Source organism: Ixodes scapularis, unplaced genomic scaffold (genome assembly GCF_016920785.2).
Source record: "Ixodes scapularis isolate PalLabHiFi unplaced genomic scaffold, ASM1692078v2 PGA_scaffold9__187_contigs__length_104089568, whole genome shotgun sequence".
Classification (NCBI taxonomy): Eukaryota; Metazoa; Arthropoda; class Arachnida; order Ixodida; family Ixodidae; genus Ixodes; species Ixodes scapularis.
Genome location: NW_024609884.1, coordinates 39499444 through 39523046, shown reverse-complemented (window position 1 = coordinate 39523046; position 23603 = coordinate 39499444). Strand labels below are relative to the sequence as shown.

Genomic DNA, 23603 nt, shown 5'->3' with positions numbered 1-23603 from the left:
TGCGGGACACGCGTGGTAAGGGGGGGGGGGGGGGAGGGGGAGGGTAGAGGAAATTTATGAACACGTACACAACGAACCGAGGCTCTGTTAACCCAGTTATTATCTTGTACTGCTTATACACCTGCTAATTGCATTGCAGCAATTAAGCACAAATAATTTCCACTACCAGCAATATTTTTATTGCCAAACATGTTATAAATGTGTCGAAGTTTAGGACATAATAATTGACTGCATCATAACTCAATGCATCAAACGGAAATAATAAACACAAAATCTTTTTCGGGTCATTGTTTCCTGTCAACGCTTACTTTTACCAACATGGTCCCACACAAATTTTTTTAACGTTATGTTCTTTTTCGATCGTTGCGAGTGTGGCTGTTTTTACTAAAAAGAAAATCCACAGCAAACCTTTCGCGTTGACATAGCAATTTGAAAATAATTATAATAATTTGTATTTAAACTTTTGGCGTGATATTTTTCTTACGATATTTTTCCACCAAAGGGAGAGGCACAACGGCGCATGCTCGTCGGTTCTCCTACAAGAACCACGGTCGCTTTTCGCAATACTTGGATAGAAAATGGCACACCACTGCGGTTCGCATGATTACCAGTCACCTCGGCGCTTCCCCGTGCCCCCTTGATGGGCAGCACCATGAGTTGCAGGGTAAATTTTACGACAGTGGTGAAATGCGGGACATTTTGAAGATTTCGGAATTTTTCGCGGGACGCAGGACACGAACCCTCAATGCGGGACAGTCCCGCGAGTCGCGGAACGGGTAGTCACCCTAGTCATGGCGTGTTCTCTGCTCTTTATAGAGCTAGCCGGCAGAGGAGCACGCACAGAGAAACGGCGAATTCGGCTCATAACATCGGCCGCGCTCGGACCTTAGCTGAAACGAAGTATAGCGTTCACTCATGAATGAAAAAAAAAAAAAAAAGCGGTTGAGTCACTGATAAACCATGCCGAAGAACGTCCGCTCTAGTTCACGTGTAATGTGCAAATCATTTGCCGGCAATGACGGGGGCACGGCGCCCACAAAAAGCGATGCCGAAATTGAAACCCACTTTCACGCTTTCTGCAGGGAGTAGCATCAGAGCTGAGAACAGCGCTCAATCTAAGCGCATTATCTTGGCGAAGCGAGCGATAAGAAAGCGAGCCGCCACGGGAGCCGCGTCATGGCGCTGATAGCACGAACCGGTCGACGGTCCGCCGTTCACCTTCACATCGCCTGCGGGTGTACATATAATATTGAATTATGCCTAACAAAAAGAGCTAAGTTCGAGCTTGCTGGTGATATCGAGGTAATTATACTATCTTAAATAGGTCACAGGTAAGAACTTACCAAACGTTGCGAAAAATAATCAAAGAAACACAGTTCGACCATTTTGTTTTTATTATTAGAGAAAAAAAAAGATGCATTAAGCATAATGAAATCTCTTTTGAGAGTGTCACAGAAGAGTCCTAGTGCAGTATTTTGAGAAGTGACAAAAGAGCGAGCGGTCAAACATGCAAATCATTGACGGGTGAGAGTAACGTCAGTTTGCGCCTCAATAAAAAAAAAAAAAGCGTGCAAGTTTGTTGTTTGCGCTCTTTTTCATTTCAAGAATGACCCCTGAACATGTACATTTTATTAATTAATTTTAATTATTTTAATATATTATTTTATTAAATTATTGAACCCGTGGCCTGAGCTGGGACGAAAACACCCAAATAAGTTTTTTTTTTTTTAATGCGTTGTTTTTTGTGATTTCTCGGTGAAAAACAGGATCGACTGACATCTGACCGATTGTAATGGTGATACCAGTCTTTTGTATACACGTTCGCAAGTGCGGTCTCAAGGCGCCGCCATCTTGCCCAGTGGATTGCGCTTGGGCGCGGCCGTAATGCGATTATGACGCCTTAGCAAGGCTTCGTAATCGGATTAGGACGCGTCCAAGCGCACCCTGCGAGCAAGATGGCAGCGCCCTGAAGCCGGACTTGCAAACGTGTATTGTCTACAGTGCGTTTGTGAATATCAACATGTGGGTGGTGTTTGCATACTCGGTCAACGCGTTCAAAGTGCGCGCACTTTCCGTTGTCACGTGGCCATAGCACCACGTGATAGCGCCAGGGTGCTTGCTGATTCCGGTCTTCCAGACGCTCCGAAAGGGGGAGCCAGGAGTCGAGGCGTTTCAACGAGCATGCGAGAGCGATGCTGGCGATACTACCATGCTACGTCGCTTGGTGGATAAGATTCGAGGTTTAGGGAGGTTGCAGATTCAAAGGAAGCACGATAGTCAAGTGCCTCTGTGCTGTCCGTTGTTAGCTCGTACCACCCAAGTTCATTACTGCAAAAAAGCAGTTGGCGAAAGGATGGATCTTGTCGAAAAAGCGAAGGAAGCTGCGGCTCAAAGGGCTGTTGACAACCACATCAAAGTATGTAAGATCCACAGTCGATCCAACCAACCTTTTGTTTTCATCGCACTTGCGTGTAAAGAAGAAAGGAGAAATTACGTTGTTGTTTTTATCTCTCTCAAGTGTCACTACATATTATGCATGCTGGACCCGGGGCGCTCATAGAAAATGTTGACTTTTGGCGTAACGTGAGCAAGTTGAAAAACTGAAGGTTCCGTGTGACCCTTTCGATCGTCTTGCATCACGAACACTGGTAGCCCGCCAATATTTGATTGGCTTTGTACCTCCTTACAGAAGGTAAAAAGTTTGGTTTCGAGAATTTGGTAACTTCAGAAGGACAAATTGACAGCACATATATCCGTTAAAGATTCTGTATCTGCGCTCCTCTGCGGCGTTCAGTCAAGGACCAAGTAATCGGTTGAAGTGTCTTTACCGTGATAAGAGTGTAAGCAGCCGTTTCCAACTCCGACTTTCTTCACCGGGCAACCTTTGGATAAACATGAGAACTTTTCAGACTTTCAGGTTTCCCACGTTAAGCTGTGTTGTGTGCAAATTTTAGTTTGAAGCCTTTAAATTCTAGTGTTTGGTCAATAAAAGTTCACAACACATTTACCTCTTTGATCTCGGCTTCAGATAAAAATAATGGCTAAATTCTGGGTCCGAGCCAGATGTAAGTGTCGTTATACTAGCTTTACTAAGTGTGAGCAAAAACTCTCCCATTTTCATAAGTGGGTTCTGGAGGCATTGCTCGTAGCCTCAATTGCATTGTGACGTGAAAATATTTGCTTTCTTCATAAGCATAAAATTGCTTTCAACCAAGGGGCAAGTAATCATTTGAGTTGAGGGCCTAGGTTGAACATTCGTCACCAGATGGTCACGTGCCACCGCCTTCCTTATTCCGGATAGCATTATTACTAAATTGTCTCAGTTGGCGAACTCCCATCGATGCATGTTTGCAGGAGTTGAATGCCCACTTATCCAGTATTCAACATTCGATTGAGATGCTATCTTCCGTGCAACAGCTTTTTCTTGAGTCTTGGGGTTTTCTCTTAAATTATGTTCGTCCATCACCAGCCAATTTGAGCCCTAACTTTTTGTTCTTTGAAACAGTATTCTGTAACATCCAGTCGCTTTTCAATTTTGTATCATATTGAGCTGACTAATCAATTGCCAAGCATCGCTACCTTTCTAGCAGACGTTCTTGTCAACCTGTGTCTTGAAAGACAGGACCTGCTCAATGTTTTCTGAGAAATCATTTTTTTAATTCACAAAAAAAATAACAGGTCAAGCTGCAAGATCTTCATCTCACTTGTGATGTCTTGTACAAAAGCATGTAGAAATCACTGCACTGCAGATCAGTAGTCCTTGTCAGAGACTAGCAGGAGTTTATTTTTCGCCAAATTTGGAGGGTTTTTTGCGGAGTTTATGGTTTGCCAAAAATTTGGAGTTTATCGGAGTTTAGTTTTCTTCGATTTCCAATTCTTTGAAATTTGAAGCTTATATTTACAGTGTTTTTTTGTTTTTATAAAAAAGAAACTCATAGCTGGGTTTAAATGTGTGCTAGCTTCAGAAGAACAAGCTTGTATCAATTATTATTTTTTTCAAATGGATGTGGTGTTCATGCCATTGTCATTGGCAATACTAATTTGTCCCATGACAAATGTGGCAAACAAGTGTTTCTTCGATGAACGTCGAAACCTTAAAATCGATAAACTCCTGGAGTGGGTAGCTAGGAAGCTCGTATTCATCCCATCCTGTCCATCAACCTACCCCGCAGCTGCACTGGGTAGAGTGCCAAAGGGTGTAATATAGAGCTTTCAAGTGCACGCCCCCTCTTCCCCTTCTATAAAATCTGTGTGGTTCACAGCTTTTGCAGTTACAAAATACAACCCCTCCTTCCTCTAAGAAGCACTATGGCCCAAAACTAGAAGCCGGAACAGTGACTTTTGTCGTGACCCAAAAGACCTGTTGTCCTGATGAACCTTGTTAATATAAGCGTTAAGATTCCTTTTGTCAATGGAGCGAGATTTGAAAGGAAACTGGGGTGACATTTTCTCAAGACCATTGAGCCTGTGCACTGTCCAAACTTAATTGTAAAATAGTATTTTTTTTGGCATTGGTTTATTGAAGTTTGGAATTTATCGGATAAATCCAAATTGATGAAAATTTTACCGGCGGGTGTTTTTCGGTGTTTCTTGGATTTATCCGAATACAGGGAACCCTAATTATGACATAACTGGTGTGCGCAAAAGGTTTGTTTGCTTTATCTGCCCACTTCTAATGCAAAGCATGTACGCCAGTCATTTTTTTTATGACATGTTTCCCATTTTGGCAGAAAATTTTAGATTTTTTTTTTGTTGTCTTTTTTGAATATTTGGGTGATACAATACATTTGAAAGGTTTCTCTGCCAGTGAAGTAGAGAAAAGTATAGTCAAGTGGAAAAATGAAGGGACCAACTGCTCACACCTGGACTGATTTTCACCTCTGCACTTGGGAAGGTAGGAGCTATGTGTGCTTGAGTATGTCTGCAAAGGTGGTTCAGCTTTGTGAGCACTTACTTTAGATTCTAGGCCTCCCAAAGCTATAGTCACTGACAGAATGAGAACGGCGCAGGGGAGCTTTAAGGTGCCTTTCTCCAGCACGAATTTCCTACGTTCAATGATGCTTTGGTGTCTCGTAAGCCTCGATTGTACACGTGCAACTGAAGGATGGGAAGAGACGACGAGTGCATGCTGGAGGCCAGGCGTTTGAGGGAGATGCTGTGCCGTTCTCATCTTGTTAGTGACTATAGTTCCATTACCTTTAGGTTCTACAGTCCTATGTCTAAGAATGCTTGCCCTGTTTTGCATTTCTTCTGCAGAACAACTTCGTCGTTGGAATTGGGAGTGGCAGCACTGTCGTCTATGCTGTGGAGCACCTTGGTAAAATGCCTGCTTTTTAGTATTCTACAGTTAAACCGGCGAAGGAATGTTATTTGGCAGGCTATGAGCCCTGGGAATATGTTGCCGAAAGGCAACATATTCCTATTATTGGGTCTTGAAGCTTTGCGATGGCACTAACTCTGAAATTAGCCGAGAGGTGGTTTATTTCCCTGCCTCATCATTTATAGAAATGGGCATGAACAGGTTCTGTCAGCTTTGGTCAATCAACTACCGAGCTTGACATCTATTGAGAAAGCACAGGTATCAGAGAGGTGGAAATGTTGCGTAGTGGCCATTGAAGCAATAACTTATATGGTACGCTTTACTTGTTTTGGCAACATAACCAGACTTGAAAGTCTGGTTGCAGTGATTAAAGAATTAGAAGAGGGAACTATTTTTTATATATAAAATTTTTCACATTACAATGCATTGTGAGCAATGTAATGCTGCATTGCTCACAATGTTGACGAGGGGTGCTCTACAGCCTTTAAGAGGGCGCGGTACCTCTATTTATTTGTCCGTTTCAGCCACCAGATGGCGCGCGGCTCGAAACGTGGTTGAACGCGCAACTTCTAGATGGCGCCAGTATCGAGGTGTGAAAAGGCCCGCGTTATCCGCTGCGTGAAATAGCTCCCGAAATGTGCCGTGTTCTCCCGGCGGAGGAAGTTTCTCCTTCCCCCGCGCGCGCTTGGTATGTACGCGCGTCGCGCGGTGGCCGAGTCCGGCCTCTGCGCTGTGTGATGCAGTGGGTGGCGCTCGTCTCTGTTCGGAGGTAGGAATAAAAATGCCGGTCCCCTTTTTTACGACGCTCGTTTCTGTAGCTTGTTTTTCTTTTTTTTATCTCAAGTGACCTACAGTACCGCCTGTTCGAAATCGTCCTTTGCGGTGAGCGATTAAGAGTCAGGTTAGCATTTTATTTGGGTCAGCACTACACGTTCAATGGAGACCTCGGGCGGCGATGTAAATATGCATTGCTCCCCAAAGTGTGTCCAAGGTGCGCAATGACAATTCGAAAGAGTATTGAAGGCGCGCGACCGTCGGTTGGTAAAATACGTGCGTTAGATTCACTTATTCAGTCTAATCATTTTTGCCAACGTCTTTTATCCGTTTCGACAAATGACATGGTCGTGTCTATTGATAACCTTAGCTAGATTGGACGTACGAAGTGTCCGGGTTTTAAATAAATTTGCTTCGTTTATGTGATTGAATAACTGTTTTCTCTTTTCCGTGCTCGGTGCTATGCAAAAATCGCTGACATGTTATGGTAGCTCAGTGTGGTGGCGTTTTGCACGCTGACTCGCTATTGCATTCGCTGTGCACAATATGTGTTCAGATGGAATGTGCTAAATCGTATTTCCGATCGATATGATAGATTTACTTTGCTACAGTGTTAATTATATTTTCCCGATTTAAACTGGTTCGTCCCTGATCTGAGCCCAAGTTCAAATTCGAAGGGCAGACAGACTTAGCGTCGTAACAGCCGTAATGCCGCCCACAAAGAAATTAGTAGCATGAAAGAAAAACAAAAGGATACGAGGTGGCTCAGTGTTATAGAAGTAATCAGTGTGCAAGAAATGCCATCGTACGTGTTTTTTTTTTTTTTTAACTCTCCGCATTGCTGGTAAACGCTCAAGGTACCAGCAAAGACAGCGAGCTGGCGTGAAATTTCCATCGAGCGGAAAACGAGTGTCATTTTTATTTTATCATGCGCTTTCATTTTGATATGGCTCAAAATGGGCGCGAAATAGTAACAGGTAAGGCAACAAAATTTAGATGTTAGGTCTGGAGAACCGCCTTACTCAACCGTGTTGGGGGCATCTCTCGCGAGTCAATACGGCAAAGGTATTGCGCGTCGAACTGTACGTGAGAGTTATCCATTTCAGCGAAACCTTGATTTCGCAAAACTATTGTGGCTCGAGTCGTGGCTTCCAGTACTTGGAAGCCACGAGCGAGAAATGAATGACAGTTGATTTTGAAGAACAATCGCGACGTGGAAACCCATAAAAGAGAGTTCCAATAAGACGAGAGCTTCCCCTTCTCTTCAAGTGCGTGGGTTACGCTCTCAGTCCTGCACCTGTGGTAACACTGCAGGCTCCTAAAATCGCTTTAAATACGTTCCTGATCGCAACAACTTTTTTTTTTTTTTTGTCGAGGCGCTATTTCATTTTTTTTTTTCTTTTTGTCTACCTTGATACCCCATGAACGCAAAAACTACCATAAACTAAAAAAAAAAAACAAATAGTGGGCCTACAACGACAACGCACCCACTGGGACCCGAGTCAAGGCAAGAACAACTAACTACTAAAAGGGGAAAAAAATCATGTTCGCATACACAGACAGAACGCCTCCATCGAAAGAAATGAATCATGCGCTTGTTCTGCCAGTCTCGTTGTGCGTCTGTCAAAAGCCACAAAGGAGGAAGACAATCAGCGCCTATACCACTCCCCTCCCTCCCCCCCCCCCCCCCCCCCCCCCCGCCTCACCACCACCCCTAAAAAGAAGAAAAGAAAGGTTTCTTGGGCGCGCGCGCGGTCGCCCAAGCGATGACCTTGGAAGGGTATGCGATTGTAGCACGTTTGTCCCCCGGTTGTGGCCCTGTCTCAAATGCCACGGTCCGTTTCTCCCAAGTGCCCGTCTTATCTTCCCGAGTATCAACTCCGCAGTGATTCTGAATCATTCCGATGCTTTCCAACGTTGCAAAACTGTTAGACGAATATTTGCGCAGAAGTATACACTGTTCGCAGAACTATCTACGGCGCTAAAATTCAAAAGCGTCGTGTTGGATTTGGGAACTCGTGTAGGTTTAGCTCATTGTTGGAACATTCTTATTCGCTCGATGAACTCCACAAAACGTGTAAATATTAGAATGAACTTTCCAGAGAACGATAGTTGTTGTCGGGGTTCCAGGCGACCGGACAGGTCGCAATTATTGGCTGATTAAAAATTTTATTTCATAATCACAATCGTATCATCAAGGGCACGCCATTTCCTCATCACTTCTTCTACGAAAAGAGTTGCTGTATTCGTAGCACACACAGACGGAAACGGTTGAGACTGTGCCCAAATAATATCTTCTTTTGGCAGGTACTGCGCAGCGATTACACACAATGCCTCTAACATAAACATGCTGCTCCACATGTCTATTCACAAGATGCAATACATCGTTCTACCAACTTTGTCGAAATTGGCATGAAAGCGCGTAACCGTCACTTTTTTGAAGTTCTACTTAGAGGTGAAGTGTTTACCGTAAAAAGTCGTTAATTATTTATTTTTTTCCGTTCCACTACAAAGCTCGATTCACTTAAATTTTTGTTTTTATATCGTCTCTACAGCGCTTTTACGTCGGTACTTTCGTGTAAGAGGACATCACATAATGTGCGAAAAAAAAACAAAAAAAAACGGTGGGATCGATGCTGCATAGCCTTTTTTTTTTTGTGGACATCACTTCGCACTGCATGTTTTAGCACGGAAGTTCCTATTTGGTTATGATGTCTTTACTTTCTTAAAAATTGTATACAGTAATTTAAATTACCGAATTACAAAAAAATCGAAATTGTATAATTGCTTTTCGTTGGGACGCCATGACGACAACGACACTCGTGTTCCCTCGTGGTTTTCGCCAGCATTTCTACGATGAATTGCCAGGATCGCGAGATGCAACAGCGTGACACTCCGTCTTCTGTGACGTCATTTGTTGCACTTCGGGACCACTTTTGATGTATGGCCAGCATAAGACGCTAAACACACCAGTCGGAGACGCGCTGCAGGTGCCATAGTACAGCTCCTAAACGTAGCTGTCACGTGCTTTGCTCCGCGACTGTGATTCCCTCACAGCAGCTCTGACTGAGGGTTGCCAAATTACGGTGAAACGGAGTATAGACAAAACAGACCGGAAACGAGCTGCCAGGATACGATAGTCAAACTCCAACAAAAAGGATTAGTTTCTTCCCAAGCTGGACGACATTTACCGGGCATTTTTAGAGCTGCGAAGCTGAAAATCACGCGTACTCATAATGTTTTTTTTTTTTCTCGCGTGTTTGTGATTTTTATGATGTCCTGCAAGCAAGAAAAAAATATATATGGTGAAGTCACTCCGAGGGGGTACCGATAACTGCGAGCCACGAACATGAAGGATTCGCTAACATCCGTCAGGAGTGTGAACGGTAAATCGTCACGCAAACATATTCTCACAAGCTGCAAATATTTATTTGGCTTAGCAAGTAGAATACTAGTATACTAACGACATGTGATTATTGTACACAAGATACCATTTCTCGGTTCTTCAAAACCATTTCCCTAGTCTGAACGGTCGCGCTACGGGCCGCGGCTAGCCGGGCCCTCGATAGACTACGGAGCTGCGTTGTGTCGTCTGCTACTGTACCGCCAACAGGAGAGCGATAGCTCTGTGTGCTCCACAGATGCGTGTTGCGGTATAACTCTGTACGTCTGTCCTAGAGGAAGACAAAAAGATAGGCTCTGTGACCCCCTCCTAAGCTAACAAAAACAAACAGAAGTATACTCGTTTGGACTGAAGGGTTTACAAAATAGTGACCAGGCATTGAAAAAGCATATGTCGCAGAACTTGGTTTATGAAATGGCATCATTGTTTCGAGCAAGAAATCACCTGCTCACCACTGGGACGATGAAATCGTCACTATTTATTGCGTCAGGTATATTTGCGCTCATGAAGAAAAATCTGAACACATCCTTCTCCCAAAGTCCTGTGTCGAATAATAAACACTTTTTTAAATATCTATGCACAAATAACTCATTTTTTTCTACACTTGTATATACACGTTAATTAAACAACGTCAAACCGCATTTTTGATTAGATCTTGATGTCTACACCAACCACATTCATATTTTTTAGGGCTTTATTGAACGATAACTTCAACTATAGTTAATGTAACACGATGGCTCGATCTCAACAAAAACCTCAACGTGCGAAGCTTCCACAGACGGTCGCTTGCGAGTATTCTCAACGTGAGACTTCAGAAGCTTTCGCTTGCCATAGGGAGCTTGCTTTCGACTACAGCACTGCACGGGCCCGGAAAGCGTGGAGCGCGCTGCTGTGGGGAGAGGTTGACTTACAAGATGACGTGTTACGTGGTCACGTAAGATGGCGTCATTTCGTGCAGCGTGATCACGTAAGATCACGTCATTTCGTGTAACGAGATCATGTAAGATGACGTGTTTGTGTCACGTGATCACGTAAGATGACGTCAGTTCGTATGAACTGACGTCACCTTACGACAACGCCAACAACATTAGTGCCGTCCGGAACCATTGACCTTAGAAACGCGCCTCTTCGCTTGAAGAGCTGATATGCGTTGATTGTTATTTGTTTCTTTTGCCTACTCCAGACCATTCAAAAACTCGCCTTCTGGGTGCCACCAACTTCGTCTACTGGGCTGTAAAGCGCGTTCGAGCGTGCGGAATACCTCTCTAGGCCGAAAGATTGTACACTGAGTATGCGTTCACAGCTCAATGACTTAGGCATTTTTCTTCAGGATAAATGCTCCCACGAGAAGAGCGTAATGGATATGTGAATCGAATTGGAAATTTAAAATGTTCTTGTCCAATCGCATTTTTCTTTGGTTATCAACGCTTTTTAGCGTCATCACAAGACGTTCAACCCATAATACACTGGTGATTAAAAAATAAGCACCGAAAAACATGCACCGATTTTCGCTCAAAAATAAACACCGGAAAAAACATACCGTAATCATTACCCATGTCACCTTTTTGGGTGATATGTGAATTTCCAGAAGAACAGCGAGTTATCACCCTCCCCTAGGAATACCCTGACTACAGAGCAGGCGACCCGTTTTTCCCCGCGTTAGATTGCGGTGACCACGAACCGTACGGAGGTCACAGGACGTCCGTGAAAAATAAAAAGGAGGCAAACAACAATCTACTCTGTGCACGCTTCATCCCCGATTTCCACGACCCCAAGGCCGAAGGACGTTTGTGTGAAGGATAACGATAAAATAAAACTTTGCGTAAAAAAAAAGCCCGTTTTTAAAAGAAAAAAAAAGTAGAAACAAGCACAACGCGTTGACGGACCGCGAGGTTGTGGAACACCTCGCGGTCCGCTTGCCACAGGACGGTTGTCTTCGACCCATAGCTCCAAGGTGAATTTGCCACTTGCGAAAACACGGAGACCTACCCAGCGAGAACCAGGAAGGCAAGACACGCACACTGACGCCTCGGCGTGCAGAATGAAACAGGATACGGGCGCGGAATACGGCCGCGGAAGAACACCTCGCACAGTGCCGATCCGGCCGATCTCCGAACGGACGATTTCGCATTTCGTGGACAGCGAGCGCCACCGCACGGGAGAGAGAGGTACCTTAAAAACGACGAAAACAAGCACCGACACCTTGGTTCTTTATATTTGCTGTAGTTACGGAACAAATCGACTTACATGAATAATTTGAATATTATTCGATTCCGTAATAAATTTAGAAGACACTAAGCGCAATACCTCTTATGTTTGAATTTATATAATTTTGTAAATTCGCTCCGAACGCAAGAGTGCCGAATTAGCCAATTTTGACCATTTTCATGATTTTTTAAAGAATATAATTAAATTTATGATGAAACATTTGTTGCGCTTAGTGTCTCGATAATGACTCAATGTCTTTAAAGCCGAAATTTTCAAGAAGATCCGCGCAGCCTTTATTATGTGAGAATTTTTTTAATTTGGTGAAAAACCTCATGTATTCTCTATGGGGCTCTGAGGTGCGCCCCCTCTTAAGGTGCATCACACAACTGACCTAATGTGCTCCGACACTGAATTATGCTTTTGATAAATATTAGTTTCCATAATATATATGGATGTTTTGGAGCCTTTAGAAACTTGAAGCTAGATTATTGTTTTAGCACACATGATAGCTTACTTAATGTTCCAAAGTAAGCAGGCCTTCATGAAATGTCTTCCTGCATTTCTTGTCAAACTGAATTATATTATGGGTACACTTTGTGCACTCTGCTTTGTTCTCTGTGTAGCATCTTCCATAAGTAGTATATCACCACAGAAAACTGAAGAACAAAATTTGTTGCCAGGGTCGTTTAAACTTCCATCACTCTCGCAGCAACCCAGGGTATATAACGACTCCAGGCTGTGATGTTTTTCTTTTTTATTGCGTTAGCATTAGAACGCACGTTTTGAAGAAAACCTGGTGGTGTCTTTTGTTTGTGACGTGAGCATGCTTCAACCTCTCTCTCTCTCCCCAGCGCTGACAAACTGGCAGACACCGCCAGGTTTTCGTCAAAACGAGCCCTTTCGTTTTCGGCAGTCACGCACACGGCTGGCGCAGAGCCAGAGAGGAAGAGGCGCCGCTCAACACCTCTTAGTGGATAACAAAGCCGTAGTGCTGAACGAGATGGGTTAATTAGGGAAGGCCAATGCTGGACACAGATTGGAAACGAGTGCTGCATCAGCGCTCGGCTTCGAGTCAAGTTTGAGCCAAACGTTGACGCAGTTATCGTGTCCAATCTGTGCCCAGCCTTCGCCTTCACTGATGATGCCATTTATTGAACACTACGGCTTTGTTATCTAGATTCTAGAAGGTGTTGCGCCAAGGCGCGGTGGAATGTGGGAGTGCTTAGTTGCTGCTCTGCTGTCACCGGTTGTTCTTCGCTTTGGGTTTCTGTAGTAGCAGTGCGTGGGCTGTGACATGCATGCATTGCTAAAAAGATTAATGCGGTTCACTCCACAAGTGATATGGATGCGGTTCTTTCCATGAGTGATATGGATGGCCGCGTCCAAGGGCGTCGACATACTCTGACAGGCAGAGTACAAAAAAGGGGTGAAGAAAAATTACAGGAAGATCCATTGGTGGATTTTTGGGGAATCCGTTAGCATGACCATTCGGAAACGCCACACACGTCTCCCTTTGGGAAACGCTAACACTGATCCCTTAATGAAACCAAAAAGAAAAAGCAGGAGAGAAAGCCAAAAAAAAAAAAAAAAAGCGAAGGGGTCAGCATTGGCGTTTCCCAAAAGGGGACGTGTGTTGCGTTTCCAAGGGTCATGCTAACGCATTCCCGAAAAATCAACCAATGGATCTTCCTGTATTTTTTTTTTTGCTTTTTTCTAATGTGTCTGTTTGTGTGCTGCAGCCCGAAGAATAAAGGAGAATGACTGGAAGATAAGTTGTGTACCAACCTCATTTCAAGTGAGTTTTATAGGGGTGGGGGAAAGTAGGGCAGTGTGTTGTAGTCGGGTGTTATAACAGTATTTGACTATTTAGTGCTGCCGTGGGACCTTTCCTGTCGCAGCCTGATAAAGTTGTGCATATGCATTTTCACCATAGCAATAGTTGACAGAAAAAGTTAAGGGGCCATGCCCTTGGCATTTGGAACAGTGGCTGAGGATCTTAACCCCTTGGCCGTTTTTAATTTCTGGAAATTTCTAATCCTTAACTGTTTGATTGTTGTCTTCAAAAATATATTTGTTGCCTTCAACATTAAATTTCTAACCACAAACAGAAGGGGAACTAAATTAAAAAAAAAAAAAAATTCGGAGCTACCATCTGTTGGCGTAGCCACAAACTAAGCTATGAGTAAGCGTGGTTTGTCTAAAATAGTTCAGTGCATGAACCGGGGAAAGCAGACGAGGTATACTTGTCCTGAAGGGTTTTTGGATGGCCCCACGTTGACGAGCTAGGCTCGTCCAAAGTGTTTAAAGGAACTGTGCAACGATTTTAATGTTAAAAGAATTTTCATCTTCTACTTTTGACATTGTTTGTTTTGTCACAAAGGACAGAAAACACATCTCCTTCCATCAAAATGTTGCGATTCCGCCACATAATCGCGAGTCAAAAATTAGAATATTACCCGACCTGCAGCTGCGAGTGGCGGCCATGAGAATCACGCGCGTGACGTCAATGGGGGCTTCTAAAGATAGCAAGTTGTGCAAATACCTGCTCGATAAAAGGTAATTTTTCTATAAATTTTGTCGTTCCAACATGAATATAAATGTGTCTAAAACCTGGTATCATCGACAAAACTTTTATTGTACGGAGTTTTAGTGGCGCCATCTATCCGAGATCAGCAAAACCGTCGGCTCTATCTGCTACCGCGAACAGCCGCCAGAAGACTGAGGGGAGACGGGGGGGTAGAGCCGGACGGGGACGGCCGGACCCGGACGGCCGGACCCGGACGTTGGCACTTTCCTCCTTTCTCCATGTTGATCGCACTGCACAAGCACGTGGTCACATGGTCGCGAGAGGGTGAGTTCTCGCTGCTCACTGATGGCTCTAGAGAGAGAGCTTAACTGGAACCCTGCGCGTCCCCCTTTCACGTCACTGTGGACGCGACTTGGAAGATGGTGAAGGAGTTGAGAGGTGCCGAAAACCTCAATCTTTGTCAATTTTTAAAATTGAAACTAGGACATACAGGCAAAAGCGGTTTTTTGTACTTTACTTCAGAAAGGGCAAAACACGAACTCCCAAATTATTTAAACAGAGCACTCAAATTGTTGCACAGCTGCTTTAAAGGACACATGCAAAGGAAAAAAACATGTTTTTTAAACAGCTTAGATGGAAAAAGGATGTCATAAAACAATTTTACAATGAAAAAAAAATTTTTAGAGCTATATTTACGGCGCTATACGAATTTGTAGTTGGTGCCCGCGGGAGCCGCTGCTGGTAATGTGGTAGGCCCGTGCACCGCTGCGCTGTGTCGCCACTGCCGCAGAGTCACCTTGCCGCCGCACGCTGAGCGTTGTGCGAACGCCGCTTCAACGCGTTTCTCCACGCTTCCGTCGCCGCCGCCGCACAAGTTCGTCTGCTTTGGGGTGCCGTCGCCGTCGTCTGACCGGCGCACAGGTCTATCATGTCTGCTTGCGCTTTTTCAGGAGTTTCCTTTGGGCTCTAAAAGTTATTTATTAATCTTAGTTTTTTGTTATATTTCAAACAAAGATGAATAAGTTACTTTTAGATGTCATACGAAGCTTCCGAAAGAGCGCAAGCACTACGTGATAAATAAGGGCCAGTCACGTGATAAATAAGGGCCTTTTTTCCGCGGCGCCCGCTGGCGCCAACTACAAACTCGTATAGCGCCGTAAATATAGCTCTAAAAAAATTTTTTCTTCGTTGTAATATTGTTTTATGACATCCTTTTTCCATCTAAGCTGTTTAAAAAAAATGTTTTTTTTCTTTGCATGTGTCCTTTAAAGGGGCACTAAAGAGGATTCTGTGATCGCCTGTTCTTGGTCATAACTAATTCTACGGGCCCTAAACATCCTAAAAATTAAAAAATTACAATCACACGACGCCGGTTTCTCTATTTAAAACGTGATGAAAGGTTGGAACAGACCCCTTTCTGAACGGATTTTTCTGCTAAGAATGTGGTGGGTCCCGATCTTTCATCACCTTTTTAATAGGAAAATCGGCATAGTGTAAGTGTAATTGTTGGATTTTTAGGATGCTTATAGTGTACAGTCGCCGACCGATTTTTCGAACGCCGACTTTTCGAACATGTCCGATTATTCCAACGTTTTCGCTGAACCGTCACTCACCCCATAGAGTTAATGTATAACACTGACCGAAATTTCGGATGCCATAAAGCTTATTGCTCAATATTTCGGACATAATTTGGGTGATTTCCTCAGTTCATAACCACGAAACAGCCGCCGCGACAGCCATTTTGATTTGGCCTTGTAGCCTCGATACCACGTCCTACGCAATAAAGAAGCTGGGTTGAGGCTATAGTCGGGTTTTCTGGTTCGGCTATAGCCAGCATGGCCGCCGTCTGCCCATTCTTATGGTTCTCTTCCAGTTCTTCTCGTGGTCGGTGTTTTTCGAGTGCGACCACGAGAGGAGTGGCTGTCTGGTCCTTGGTCTTTGAGCGCGAAGGTTTTTTGCCGATAGGCTTGGTATTGAAGTGAGCTTGGTGGACTAAACATTGTCTCCAAATAGTGCCAAATGACACCAACTTGAACTTCGTCGTTTGTGCCAACAAAGGCGCCGACAAAACGCAGCACTGTGATCAAGCAGATCAACAAACAAGTGAAAAGTGAACAATATAAAGTGGAAGTTGCATGAGAACATAAAATTGACATCAAGCAAGTGAAAAGTGGCCAATACGCAGTGGAGTATGCGCGGAAGTTCGATATTTTGGCTGAAATTGATTTTTCAGACCGCTTGATTATTCTGACAATTTTGGGGTCCCCTCCGATTCCGAAAAATCGGTCAACGACTGTATTTGTACGAGAGATGTATCTCTGCAGCGAAAACTTGATAAACTGGCTATGTCACAAACCTGCGAGGAGGATAAGCCGTAACAGTGGGGACGACACTCGGAGATAAGTGGGCTGGCATTCGCACGGCGGAGTCAGCTATGTTTTTCATCAAGGCACGGCAAAGAACAAAACGAAGAGCAAAACAGTGCGGGCTTGTTCGTCGTCATTTCTATCCGGACGAGGCGACGCGAGAGGCGACGGGTATTCTGCGAGATGCCGACAGGCCCTCCGCGGTTATCCGTGGGTGGGGGCAAAGAGTGACGCGAAACACGTGACCTCCAAACTCTATTACGTATACACCATTAGGGCCTGTGGAATAAGTTATGGCCAAGAACAGGAAACTGCAGAATCTTCTTTATTACCCCCTTTTAGGGGTTAATAAACATAGTTATAAGAATGGAAGTGGTTTCAGAGATTCTAACTGCATGCATCAGCTGTATTCAGTGTCTCATGAAAAATGGTGATATTATTCTGTTCATGTCACATTTGGAAAGAGTTGCAACTAGGAGTGACACCTGCCTTGTGCCTGCATGCAGCTGACTGCCATTTTTTAAAGGTTCCAAGTTCTGTAACAGTGGACATAATACTTAACATATAGGTATAATGTTTGGTTCTGAACCAAGTAGGAAAATTGTATTACTTGTTGTTTTGTTTCGGGTTGCCTTCAGCTGGTGAATACCAAGTAGCATCACCAGGGGACCTCTTGTGTGCCAGCCATCTTTCTGGTTCTACCAAAACGTGCCATTGTCACCCTAAAAGACAATGGCTCTTTTGCCTACCTCAGCACTGGTCTACTGTGATGAGTGCATTGCACTGACCATTGTATTCTCAGCACAGTACCACAAGTTGTGTCATGAGATCAAGTAGCAGATGTGGGGCTCTACAGTAGTTAGTGACATTATTCTACTGTCAACTGCTTTGTGGTCAGAATACTTAAATGTAGCACACAGGAAAGATAAGTTGTGCAAAATTGATCAGTAGGTGCTTGAAACTGTTATTGATGTCCCAATGCCCCCTTTTGTTTACTTGACTTTGCAGGCCAAGGAACTAATCAGGAAATATAACTTAGTGATGACAGATTTGGAAGAGAGCCCTGATGTGAGTATTCTATGTAATTATGTTGGTAGTCAGTGGCAGGTTAAGAACTCAGTAGATGCTCCACCAACAGGCGTAATGCGCCTGCTTTTTTTTTTCTTGAAAATAGTGGGTTGGTTGCACATTATGGACGATATTGGCAACGTTGGTTTCAGGCACGAGTGGAAGGAGTGAAGCTCGCTGCTGATGGAGCGGGATGACATCATTGCGAGGTAATACATGGCTATGGAGAATAGGATCATAGGATTGCCTCGTGTCGTCGATAGTGATGCCAGGACTCGATTGTAACTTTGACAGACTGCACCTCCAAGTGTGACAGTGGTAGGACAATACAATCATCGCTTACCTCAATTACTGTGCAATTGATTGCAATGACGAGACTTGGCAAAGGGTGCCATGTTTCACAGATGAATAACTACTGCCTTGAAGGCATCATTTGGGGGCATCCTTTATTAAAGCCAGCAGAAAAGCAGACAAAGTCACGGAACTTGGTGAATAAACATGGTTGTGGTGTCACTTGATCATCTCGCGCAGCATATACGTGGCAACCAAAGCATTTTCATGTCTTCCCGCAGAAACAACTGCAAAGAAACTCGCACGGTACGATTTGGCGACATAACTTGAGTCGGGGGTGATCAGCAAACCCACAAAAGAGAATCCATCGGAGCTGGTGAGGTGTGTGGACCATAGTCTTGTTGGTTGCTAGGCCTATCCACTTGACTAAGGCGCACACTGAACACTTGGATGGCAAGTAACATGACAGCAAGATTCTCACATTGTCGCAAAGAAAGTGCCACAGACAAAAGTGGACCGGCATGACTGTAACATAAACCTGGGTAGGTAAAGAGGTGGAACATTACTGAGATACCTGGTGCTCCTTCGTCGGCGTCACCTACCACTCTCACTGCCATATTGAAAAAAGAAAATTAGTCAAGACGTGATGTCATTGACATCAAAGAAATAAAAAATTGATTGGCTGGTGGTGTCATATAAATCCCTTTGAGGGGCATTTGCCACTGGGTTCTTAGCCTTTCACTGTCTTTAGTGCTCTGCATTTCTACTCTGCCCTGAAGACAGGAGGCTTTGGAAAGTAAGAGTCGATCGTTGCGCGAATGCACACTACTATGCATTTCAATAAAAGGTCCATTAAAAACAACAACAAAGAAACCCACCATTCTGCACCATATTGCCTTGTTTTTCCATGGAAAACATGTTGCATTATTTTGTCTCTGTATAAAATATAACATTTCGAAATGCACACATTTGGCTACTTTGACAGTTTTTCTTTATATTTGTGATTTATTGTCTGTGTTTGTTTTATGATATATCATTGGAATTTATTTCATATATTCGCATAATATATGTACATACTATATTCACATTGCCTGTATATAATTGTTTGCCCTAGTTTGTAAAGCAAAATATTTACAGCACTTCAAACATGTCCCGAGGCAAAAAGTTCCGCAACTTCAACGTGCGGTTAAACAAAAAAAGAACATATTTTATTTCTAAAAAGATTAAGGTGACACATTTTACACCCTATTCCATGTTTTTCCATTAAAACGTGGCATTCTTTTGTCTTTGCCTAAAATATAGCGCTTCGAAACGCTCACATTTGGCTACTTTGACGTTTTTACTCAATATTGGTGAGCTGTTACTCGTAACATTTTTTGTTAAGTTTTACTATTTAATTTTTCTCATATTCTCAAAGGGATCTATCGTCTAGATGTAAATTCTTACTCTAGTTTATAAATGAAACTATTGATGGTGCCTGTTATTGAAAATGACAAGGTTGTTATACCGTATATTGCCGCATATAAGTCAACCTTTTTTTCAGAAAATGGGTATCTCAAATTAGGGGGGTCAACTTATACGCGGAGTCGACCTATACGCGGGGCCTAAAAACGCGTCTAGACGAACGACAGATCCTAGGGACTTTTTTTCCTCACAAGGGACTAGTTTCGTGGTGCTCGAGAGCCAGCTAAGCCATTACCTGCATAAACTTGTTCTAAAAACAAAAATATAATATTTTTAAATCTTAATTTTATTTTATAACACCTTTAGTCGCATGAAACTATTAAAGTTGTATCAGGAAAGCGTTTGCGGTTGAATCATAAACTTATCTAGGGACTCCGTGGAGGAAACGTAGGGACTTGTACAGTCGCCGGCCATATGAGCTCCCCCGGCAGAACCCCGACCGGATCAGCGAAAATCCCGCACGCGGCGCGTCGAGCGTTGCCGCGTTTTGGGAGCCGGGCTATTGGGACCAAACCATTTCGTTATCAAAGGGGTGGACACATAGCTTTTATCGGGATTCCGGTCTTTCGAAATGTGAATCACAAAAACATGGCCGATTAGAATTGCCGTCTTCGGGTGTTGTCCCCAAGTGTTCGGAGATGATGTTATAACTGCTTATAAACTGGAGCTTGCTTTAGGCGTAGGTAAAGCAGCAGTGTTCGATCGATGCTTACAAATGTAAAAATCCTATGTTTGATATGACATTAGGCATGACAACAATGATCCCTCGGCAAGCCTGAAGTGGCCGACCAGGAAGCCATTTGCAAAATCATCGTGTAGAAAGTCACCCTTGGCGAAGCAACACGCTACTGAGCGCAGAGCAATACAGTCTCCTCGATAAAACGCGTTCATGAAAGGTGTCTGAATCTTTATTCTGCTTCGACACAAATCATTCTTTTTTTGTTATCTATAGCATATCCTTATAGATTAAATAAATTATTTCAAAATCGCTTGTCATTGTCTAGTCTAGGTTTAAGAAAGATTGTAAGAAAGGGGGGGGGTGGGGGGGGGCTTGCGCGTAGGATTACTCTTCGGGTAGGAACTGTTTAAAATTACAAACAGGTTTCTCAAATAAAAAAAGTATCATATAACACGTCAGAGATATTATGCAGTGAAGAATTTCGATAAACCGCCTGTGTTTACCTATACAACCGGAAGCAGGCTAGAAATCGGCCGTGCTTCTGATTCACATTAGAAAACGCGTAATGCTATTAAACTTCTTGCGTCCACCCCCTTGATAGCGTAATGGTTTGGTCCCAATAGCCCGGCTCCCAGAACGCGGCGACGCTCGACGCGCCGCATGCGGGATTTTCGCTGCTCCGGCCGGCGTTCGGCCGGGGGAGCTCATATGGCCGGCGACTGTACCTAGGTACACAAGCAAAAGCACGCGACCGCGGCCATGTCAGACCCTTGTTTGTCACATGTCTGTTCAGTAGCCTTCACGAAGTGGAAGAAGATGCCGCCTCAAGCTAGGCGTCAGTACAGCGCGGCGTTCAAGAGGAAGGTTATTTTGTTCGCTGAGGCGGCGAACAACGTCGCGGCGGAGCGTCACTTCGGTGTCTCAGAGAAGTGCGTGCGGGGATGGAGACAACAAAGGCAGAAACTTTTTGCTTGCGCGGGTGCGCGTCGGTCCTTTCGGGGCCCCAAACAAGGCCAGTACCCTGCGGTCGAGGAGGTTGTTCTGCGATGGGTCACGGAGCAGCGGAGCAGAAGCCTCAGCGTCTCGTACGACGACATAGAAAGCAAGGCGCGCGCTGTTGCCAACGAAATGAAAATTGGACGGAGCGAGTTCAAGATTTCAAAAAAATGGATCACGAACTTCATGAGGTGATGTGGCCTGAGTTTAAGAAGAAAAACAACAGTTTGCCAGCGGCTGCCCGACGCCTACGAAGAGAAATCGCGGGCATTTCATCGATACGTAACAGAAGTAAGAACGAAGCACTCCCTCATGCTCGGCCAGATCGGCAACGCTGACCAGACGCCGGTCTGGTTCGACATGCCGAGTAGGACGACTGTCACCGGCAAGGGAGAGCGCCAAGTTCCCCTCCTGACGACTGGGAACGAGCACAATCGTTTCACGGTCATGTTGTGCTGCACAGCAGACGGCCACAAGCTGCCTCCCTTCATCGTCTTCAAGCGGAAGACATTGCCAACTAAAGAAGTGTTTCCGCCGAAAGTTATTGTTCGAGTGAATGAGAAGGGCTTTTTTAATGAAGAGACCGTACTCGAGTGGTTTCTCCTCGTTTGGTGCAGGCGCCCGGGTGCGCTCCTGAAACCCCGGAGCATGCTCGTGTTATGTCACATTCAATTGGGGCGCACGCAGCACCGAGAAAGTGCTGCCCCCAAGGCCGCGCCACCGCGCGGGTGCAGCGTATGACGCACTACCAAGTGAACACGAAGCATTCCGCCGTGCAACGCGTTTGGCGCGGTCACTTCAAGGGCAAAACATAAACGGCTGGACCACTGAACAAAATCCGCCGCGAGTGGGGCGGCGGCGCGAGCCATCTAGCGAGAGTCTCCCGAGCCGCCATGTTTACCGAGACGAGGAAGACGAAGCGAGGGAAAGAAGGGGCCGAAGGAGGCGGAGAGCGGTAGCTCAAGGTCGCGCCGGCCCGCAGTGCGCGAAGCTGCACGGTCTCCTTTCGACGGTGCAGCTGGTGCAGCAACGCGCCGGTGTCGTGCGTCGCACCAAGTCCCAAATGAACGTAGTGCAGCCGCACCGACACGACCATGTGAACGCGACGCGTCCGTTGGTGCAGTGCGGTGCGGTGTGGTGCGCCCCAATTGAATGTGACATTAGACTCGTTCCGCGCCCACATTACGGATCGCGTGAAGAAGGTGGTGGCGAATGCGGGTTGCGACCTGGCAATCATTCCAGGCGGGATGACGTCGGCTCTCCAGCCCCTCGACGTGGTTTTAAACAAACCATTTAAAGATCGTGTTGGAGCATTTTACAACGAGTGGCTGAGCCGGGAGGACAACCCGACGACTCCGACAGGCCGAGTGAAGCGCGCGTCTTTAAGCACCGTGGCGACCTGGTACGGATTACCGGATGAGATGGTTTGCGAGGCCTTTTCGAAATGCTCAATATCGACGCCGCTTCAGCCGACCGAGCGTGCTGACCCGGACTCTAGCGACAGTGACTGCGTCGTAGTGTCGAGCGATGATGAGTAAACCACCGTTTACTTCTGCGTGTAAATATGTTTCCATGCCAATAAACAAATTGTTTTCTAATTTCCCTAACTCGTATGAGAAATTTTTTTTTTCGTATCGTAGTCTGAAGAAATCGACTTATATTCGGGAGTCGACTTATATTCGGAGTCGACTTATAATCGGCAATATACGGTAATTGTTTGTAGAAATGAAGCTATGCCTTCCAATTTCCTAAGTTTAAATCATTAAGCAATTTCAAGCTCGTTACTTGAAGGCATTGATATTTCCAGCTTACTTTTCAACAAACCTCTTCATTCATCACACACACTATTGTTTGCCTGTGCAGAAATCACCTGCCTTGTTAATTCCACTGTAGCATATGTGCGACACTGCCTCACCTGAGCAATTGAGCATTAAAAATAATTTCTTGTTCAAGTAGCAGTGAATGGGTTGATTGAGTGATCACATCCAGCGACAAAGTATGTAGAATGGGGCACAAGACAATATCTTCGATATGCATCCCAGAAACATAGCATCCCAGTTATTGTCAAAATGTTTGTTAAATCTGCCTTTGAAGGGACTACAGGTTGTAGGCATCTAGATTTTGGGTTGCCATTCCTGTGCAGTTAGATGTTGCTATCGATGGCGCTGACGAAGTGGATGCCAAGCTGACATTGATCAAAGGTGGTGGTGGGTGCCTGACCCAGGAGAAGGTCATTGCATCTTGCGCCAAACACTTCATTGTGGTGGCCGATTACAGGTGTGGTGTTTTCTTCATTTCCTTGAATATTGCACGCACTGGGCCACCATATACAATGCTTTTAACTTTTGCTGCGAGTTGGAAAGTTGTCTCGTCCCATTTTCATCCCTTTTGACTGCTCTCCGATATTTTGTTTCCTATAATAGTAATGGCATGCTCCTTCTTGAAGATAGGTATTTTCCCTTCAGTATGGCTTTTTAAAATGGCATTGACTTATTGGAACGTTTCAA

General features: G+C 44.7%; 1 protein-coding gene across 1 annotated transcript in view; it reads left to right on the top strand.

Annotated features, from left to right (window-relative positions):
* The first annotated feature begins 2136 nt into the window (after nt 1-2136).
* The window catches only part of LOC8039247 (ribose-5-phosphate isomerase), a 40735-nt gene continuing 19268 nt past the window's right edge, over nt 2137-23603 (top strand). Inside the window, exons 1-5 of the mRNA XM_029971355.4 lie at nt 2137-2416; nt 5257-5317; nt 13445-13500; nt 17607-17666; nt 23240-23373. Of these exons, the coding sequence (XP_029827215.1) occupies nt 2210-2416; nt 5257-5317; nt 13445-13500; nt 17607-17666; nt 23240-23373 (518 nt within the window). The 5' untranslated portion in view covers nt 2137-2209. The remainder of the gene's footprint in view (nt 2417-5256; nt 5318-13444; nt 13501-17606; nt 17667-23239; nt 23374-23603) is intronic.